Source organism: Euleptes europaea, chromosome 6 (assembly GCF_029931775.1).
Source record: "Euleptes europaea isolate rEulEur1 chromosome 6, rEulEur1.hap1, whole genome shotgun sequence".
NCBI lineage: Eukaryota > Metazoa > Chordata > Lepidosauria > Squamata > Sphaerodactylidae > Euleptes > Euleptes europaea.
In genome coordinates this window covers 85,034,923-85,042,697 of record NC_079317.1, presented here as the reverse complement: position 1 = coordinate 85,042,697, position 7,775 = coordinate 85,034,923, and the positions used below count along the sequence as shown (strand labels likewise).

At 40.9% G+C, this 7,775-nt stretch overlaps 1 protein-coding gene across 1 annotated transcript in view; it reads right to left on the bottom strand.

Moving 5' to 3' along the window:
- Positions 1 to 1,112: 1,112 nt before the first annotated feature.
- TRIM66 (tripartite motif containing 66) overlaps positions 1,113 to 7,775 on the bottom strand; it is a 57,363-nt gene continuing 50,700 nt past the window's right edge. The window contains exons 15-20 of the mRNA XM_056850705.1: positions 7,271 to 7,617; positions 5,671 to 5,803; positions 5,118 to 5,192; positions 3,053 to 3,205; positions 1,904 to 2,122; positions 1,113 to 1,185 (exon numbers count right to left, since the gene is read on the bottom strand). Of these exons, the coding sequence (XP_056706683.1) occupies positions 1,126 to 1,185; positions 1,904 to 2,122; positions 3,053 to 3,205; positions 5,118 to 5,192; positions 5,671 to 5,803; positions 7,271 to 7,617 (987 nt within the window). The 3' untranslated portion in view covers positions 1,113 to 1,125. The remainder of the gene's footprint in view (positions 1,186 to 1,903; positions 2,123 to 3,052; positions 3,206 to 5,117; positions 5,193 to 5,670; positions 5,804 to 7,270; positions 7,618 to 7,775) is intronic.

The window sequence follows — 7,775 nt, the reverse complement described above, 5'->3', positions numbered from 1 at the left end:
GAGATATCACTAGGGACTTAAGCAATCTTGATTTTAAATGGCCAGATGAAAACCAAGGAATATAAGACCCCCCCTACGCCACCCTTTTTCATTTTCATTATTTCATGTGAGATTAGGAATGAGGCTAAACAGAAGTAAAGGAATGCCAGACTGGAAAGAATGTGGCACAGCTGAAGTTTCACAGTGAGGTTTTGTGATAGGGACAGGGCATAAGGGATAAGAACTTAAGGTCTTATATAGACTGAAACAACTGTATCTTCAATAACAACCCATACAGTTTGCCTGCATGAGACAGTCTTACTCTTAAAATTTGACACTGTAGTGTTCAAATGGCAAAGTAAGAAAAAAGTCCCTGAAAAAGCAAAAATGATGCTCCATGTTTTAAAAAATTATGTACCAGGATCACTCGTGTGGTAATGCCTACTGGTGGGCTCCATAATCAACCCTCATCTGCAGTACATACAGATTGACATAAGTTGGACACAGGCATGATCTCAGCTGCTGGTGGTATCAGTTGGGCATCCAACCCGCTCAAGAAATATTGAGCCATTTCAGCCCACGGTTATCCTCTAGTCCCTGTGAGTGATGAAGGCACTAGACATCATTTCCAGAACTAAGGAATAGATCTTGAACGCAGGTCTGTCACTTTATGGAGCTGGGTGGTGCATTTCTCATACTAGATATATGTTGAATTCATTTCATTCAGTATAGACACAACAGACTTAGACATTGCTACCTAGGGTAAAATGGTTACATTTTAATCCAATATAAACATGTATGGAACATAACATTACTAGATGGTTATGTTAGTTATGATCTATGAAGTAAAAAGAGTGTATGAAATGATTTTAAGACCAGAATAAATATATCCCTATTGTTATTAATAGTTGCTATTGCATATGACCATAGTGTAAATACAAATTATTAGACAGAATGGATAGTGGGGGATAGATTAAAAAGACAATCTTCCCAAAGGGTCTTGAAGTAAAGTTGGTCAGTCATTGTTGTGAAATTCAAGTGGAGTATCTAAGTGCATGTTCTTACTTCCGCCAACATTTTTTATGACTGTCATTTATTTTGATTGATATGTTGGGTTCTTCACAGCATACCTGGCACCAGTGCAGGTCACACCTGAGAAAGTCCTTTAGCTGGCCAAAACATCGGCCTTTTAGTTTTTTCACTTTCCTGCAAACAAAGGAAACAAAGCTTAAATAGCTAGAAGATACAACCTTGTGAAATATTATTGTACTTTCTGCTTGGCAAAGTAGATAGGTGGCTTGGATTAACTGTAGGGGTGGGGGAATGGAAATTAATCCAGTCCCTTATGTTGGCAATATCCCAGCACTCACTTGTTGCAGGATATGCCACCTGTGTAAAGCAGCAGAGGTCAAAACAGCCAAAAGCTATGTGGAGGAATATTAACAGCACACATATTAAATATAAAGAAAACTGTATTTAATAAAAGTGTATAAAGTTCTGAAAAACAATCAACATTTTCCTTAAGAGGTTTCTACTACTTTTCTCATATTAACTGAAACATTTTTACTTCTTCATAGATTGTGAGGCAGAGAGCTAACACAGAGTGATACTTAGAGAGACTTCTGACTGAAGTCTGAGTGCTGAGTGACTGGAGGGGCCAACTCCACAGGAGCACAGAGCCCCCTGCCAATCAAACTAGGCTCCAGCGTTAAATCCAACAATACTTCACTTATTCACCCCTTTGTTCCCAAATATAAAAGTCTAACACTGACCATGGAGGCCATCTTGGAATTCAGCTTACAGAAAGGATTGGCCTTATCAGACCCAAACTGGACAGCACATTCACACATATTTTGTCAAGGCTTTACCCCTGCTTAAAGTGTGGCCTCTTTGCAACCTTGTGTTTTTGCTTTTGCATTCTTACAGCATGTCGTCGCCTTCTTTTGGGCTGGATACACTCTTGTCTGTATGAGGGCCAATGGAATCCCTTGGAAGCTGCTTGGCTCGTCTCATGCTCCACTTCCTCTGAATCAGAATCATCTTGCTGAATCAAGGAGAAATGTTTTTCTGGGTAAATGTCTTTCAGCTTGCTTTCAAAGAATATTTCCAAGCATCGTCCAGCCTCAGCAACCTCTGAATCAGGCTGCAAGGAAAAGCAACAAAAGTATTAGACCTGCTTTCTCTCTTGCTAGGAGCAATGCACCTACCAGATCTTCTGCACTTCATCTACTACCTGCTCTCATTGCCTTTACTGGATCGTCACTGCTGACAATGCTAATTATTTGAATTTTTGGCAGTCATTATCACTGAGCTGTTAGAATGTAAGCAGACAACATTAACTCAGCTCTTCCTGGTGATTATTCTGTAGTTGCAGAGCAATGGGTCTATTCTTACAACTGTTTCCTGCACCATAGTTAAGCCACAAACTCCAACACATGCCCATACCTCACATGAAGCTGCCTTACACTGAATCAGTCCATCGGTCCATCAAAGTCAGTATTGTCTACTCAGACCGGTAGCGGCTCTCCAGGGTCTCAGGTAAAGGTCTTTCACATCACCTACTTGCTAGTCCCTTTAACTGGAGATGCCGGGGATTGAACTTGGAACCTCCTGCATGTCAAGCAGTTGCTCTACCACTGAGCCACAGCCCCTCTAATGACCTCATTTTTCATGGATTAATCAATGGCATTAATGCGTTTCACAGAATGCTATGAATGGGTTTGCCCTGCAAGTTAGGTCATAAGTAAATAAGATTCAGCATTCGTTTTCCAAGGTCTCCACTTTTCAGAATTATTCATAACTCACGCATATCTCAGTGTAAAGCCCAAACCTGGTGTTTGCCCTGTGTCTCCATGATGATAATAATAAAAAGCTGCTATCAACTACAGCTCAGTGGCTATTTGGCTTTTTTTTTTAACACGCTTTGTAACCAGTTTGACAACCCCACCTTGGGACTATTCAAAGCTGGATTAAAGAACAAGATGTCCAATCAAAATTTTCATAAGCATGAAAGAAAACCCAATTCTTTGCACTTGTGATACTATGTGCTGCTTTCTGAATCACAGATAATTACATAATTGAATGTCGCACAGTTCCAGAACATAAGGCGCACATCAGCTACCAGCTCCTCAGAGGTGGAGTAGTGGAAGTTGTTCTTTTTTTGGAGTTTTTTCCTGATAGTGGACAAGTCCATAGGCCTTTTGATGATCTGATAATAATGACGAGCCTATCAAAGAAGAAAGACATAGCCCATTTATTAGAGTAGTGATCATCACAATAGCCTCACATGACTAGGGTTGCCAGGTCCCTCTTCGCCACTGGGGGGAGGTTTTAGGGGTGGAGCCTGAGGAGGCAGGGTTTGGGGAAGGGAGGGACTTCAATGTCATAGAGTCCAATTGCCGAAGCGGCCATTTTCTCCAGGTGAACTGATCTCTATCAGCTGGAAATCAGTTGTAACAGCAGGAGATCGCCAGCTAGTTCCTGGAAGTAGGCAACCCTACCTGACACCCATGTGGTACCTACATTACAGACCTGTTTGGTCATTACAATGTTGGCTGGCAACCCTACACATCTCTAAACATTCCTGTGAAGTAGGCCGCTGTTTTCTTCACTTTACAAATAAGGCAATGAGTGAAACTGTAAAGAGCAATGACAGGTTGTGTCTGTGCAGGGACCTAAGCAAAAAAGTCTTTGACAAACAGACACCAGGAGAAAAGATGAGAAGAAGCTAGTTTCGCCTTAGAAAGGGAGGCTGCATTGTAATTAAGACAATGCAGATTTTTTTTCATATGTGGTGGGGTTGCATAAGGGCATCAATCTTTTGGAAACAGGTTGTGAAAATTATGTCAATTGGGTTGAGGAAACAAATTCCATATAAGCCAGAAACCTGATTGTTGTACTATCTGCATGCGTTACATATGTTAACTGCAGCTAGTATGGTCTTTGCTTGGCAGTGGAACCAGAAAACCTCCCCAAACATACATGACTGGTTGTCAAAAATAAAAGAGGTGCATATTTTAGTGAAGCTAACTGCTTACCAAAAAAAGTTATATTAATAGTGTAGACCTGTTATGTACAAGAACTATTCAAAGAATGGAAATGCCCATTTTATAATAAGATATACTATACTATGGACACTTTCACACATGCCGAATAATGCACTTTCAATCCACTTTCAATGCACTTTGAAGCTGGATTTTACTGTGTGAACTGGCAAAATCCACTTGCAAATGAACGATAAAGTGTACTGAAAGTGGACTGAAAGTGCATTATTTGGCATAATATTTATTATATGTGCGAAAGAGCCCACAGTTTTGGTTAAGCGAAAAGGGGCTATGGATGCAGGGTTGTAAAGTATTTTATGTGACTTTATGTGATTATAGTAGTCAAAAAGGGCAAGAGTCCAGTAGCACCTTAAAGACTAACAAAAATATTTTCTGGTAGGGTATGAGCTTTCGAGAGCCACAGCTCACTTCTTCAGATACAGCTAGAGTGTGAATCCATCGATTCACACTCTAGCTGTATCTGAAGAAGTGAGCTGTGGCTCACGAAAGCTCATACCCTACCAGAAAATATTTTTGTTAGTCTTTAAGGTGCTACTGGACTCTTGCCCTTTTTGACTACTGCAAACAGACTAACACGGCTACCCACTGTGAATTATCTTTATGTGATTATGTGACTATTTGTTTTTAGTTTATGTATATATTTACTGTTGACTGTCCATTTTTATTAATAAAAAAAGAAAGGGAGACTGAAAGGGCATAGGAAAGCACTGAAGGGGCCACTCTATTTATGATTAAAGTCATGCAACTAAAGATGTGCGATTGCTCCTATGAAAGAACATTCTGGATCAGGCAAAAGGTCCACCCTCTGCAATCACTTGCATGACCATGTGAGAATTCCTTCTCAACCTGTGTGAACAAACTCACTGGAGAAATACATCTTCACTCTCAACCCTGAGACTGGACTATTTTATGTCACAATACATACCAGCCATTTCACTGAAAGAGGCAAACTAGTGCCTGCCAAGTCAAGAGGATTATTTCACAGAAATACAGTGTGGACTAGGATAAGAAAAAGAGAGAGGAGACCAAAACGAAAATTTCCAGAATGGTTTTTTGATGTGGTGTAATACTTACTAGGGGGCTGACTGGTTCATGGAATGGCAGGCTCAGGCTATTGCAGAACAGTGAAAGTACCAGTTTCTCACACTTCTGTAAAACATACGTTGACAATTTATTATTTTTAAAAAATCAGCTGTGTCAATGCAGATTTGGTGTAATTTAAGAGTTTTTGCACAGGTAATTCATTTCTCAGTTTTCCTACTCCATATTCTAACTAATCCAGCCAAAATTGTGGGGCAGTAGCTAGTTTGGACTTGACTGTGTTTTGTATTGTGATTCCATGCATTTCTAAAGGTATTCCTGCATGCAGGAAGTCATGATCTCAAAATCTGAGGAAAAAGTCACAAGATTAGTTGAACAAGCCAAAGTACTGTATACTTTCCAAACATGGCTGTGTGAATTAACCCTAAATCGCACATGTTCACCACAGATGTGTAGTTTGCCTTTTTATTCCATGGAGTGATTCCTGGCACATGTACGTGTACTGAACAGGTAGCATATATCACTGGAGAGAGAAAAAGGCTTTGTCATTGCTTGTCCATATTCCTATGCTGATATGTAGACTTACCTTCTGGTCATAGTCATCAAGGCCATAAGGTGGTCTTGCACGCATTAGTGTGTTGCTGCAGCGTGTGTTTTCACAGTCATATTCTACTTCTGGCTTCTCAACATTGCGGCAAAGTGTACACACCCATTCCCCTCTGAAACACAGAAACGAAACACAAGAGCAGTTTGTTGCTATAGATGATTGAATGCCTGAAGGAAAACACCAAACACCAAAAGCTTTGACAAGCATCAGGAAGATTCTGCTGTACTGGCAACCACAAGTCGAAAGCCCACTAGGCTGGAAGATTACATAGACTGTAGATCCTAAAGGACTTTTAACTGGGAATATTTGTGCCTGTCACAGGAAACTGCAGCTTAGTGTGCCTCATGAATGCAGCTAGAGTCCACGGCAGCATCTATTTGATAATTAGGATTCCATCTTTCTAAGTCTGATTGATGAATCAATAATACTCTTTGAAAGATTCAATAATACTCTTTGAATGATTAGAACAGGCCCTGCAGTCCCATATTTATGTCACCTCAAACTTCCTAGATCCTTCCCCTGCTTCTGCCTAACTCTCCTAAAGAAGTGAGCTGTAGCTCATGAAAGCTCATACCCTCCCAGAAATTTGGTTGGTCTTTAAGATTCTACTAGTCTCTTGCTCTTTTTCTACTGCTCTTGGCAGACCAACAGGGCTACCCACCACTTTCAGAGTCGATTGATTACTATTATTCCATGGCTGGCCGTCTGCTCAGTGATTCACTTGAAACAGTCAAGCTTGCAGTGGTATTATCTTCCTTAGTGCATCCTCACCCCAGATGGAAAACAAATGCAAATACGCCTTTTCTCTCCCAGGAGACTCCCTGAACTCCCAAAGGCTTGTCGTTATGTGTTAGACTGCTTTAAAACAACTTTGCTGATTTGCCATTTTCAAACAAGTATGCACAGAACCAACCCTAGAAGCTAAAATGACTAAACTGAGGCTATTGTACTTTGGTCACATTATGAGAAGGCAAGAGTCACTGGAAAAGACAATCATGCTAGGAAAAGTTGAGGAAAGCAGGAAAAGAGGAAGACCCAACAAGAGATGGATTGACTCTATAAAGGAAGCCGCAGCCCTCTATTTGCAAGACCTGAGCAAGGCTGCTAAAGATAGGATGTTTTGGAGGACATTGATTCATAGGGTCACCATGAGTTGGAAGCGACTTGACAGCACTTAACACACACACACATGCGCAGCAGAGATACATCACTCTGCCATGTTAGAGTGCAATTTTTTTAAAATAAAGCCACCCCAAAGGGCAGCATGGTGGGTAGGATAATTTCAATTGGGACAGATGTTCCAGAAAGGAATCAAACATGCCTCCAATGCATTTGGGGTGGAAACATTGGACCAAAGGAGAAACCTCAGGGGAAATGCACAGAAAATGAAATGGAAAGGCAATGAAGTTGTGAAGAAGCTCCAAAATAATCCATTTAACACAAGCACCCAAACCAAGGCATCAAAGCTGCCTGCAGGAAGTCACAGTTGATGCCAAAAAAGTGGGTTGTGGAAGTCCTAGATATTGTTTGTATACATGCATTAAAAGGAGCAGATGTTGCCTGTTCTGCTTGCACTCACACAGGAAAGCTGAGCAAGGCAGGAACGTGGCACGAGAGGTGATACACCTTTGGGCAGTAATCACAGCACAGCAGCTCTCCCCCATTCAGGCAAACAGCACAGAAGTCCTCGTTCTCAATAGGGCTGTCTTCCTGGGGAACCATAGCTTTCTTCAGACTGTTACTGAGCCGATGATCCTCAGAAGAAGGCAACACTTGCTCTGCTGGTTGGCTTGAAAGGATTCTTCGGCCCTCTGTCTTCTCAGGCTTGGCATTTAGTCCTTTATTAGGTGGATTTCCTTGACTTGCCTTGGCATTAGGTGGATTACCTTGATTGACCTTGGCATTAGGTAGATTTCCTTGATTGGCCTTCAAAGAAAAGTAAAATTCAAATTTTAAAAACACCTATCAGAATGCAGAAGCTTAATTACAGTGAGAAAATGCTGCCAATGTTATTTTCTAGAAGATTTACATCCCATCTTTCTGACATTAGAATGGCACACATGGTATCTCATGTAAGATTAAAA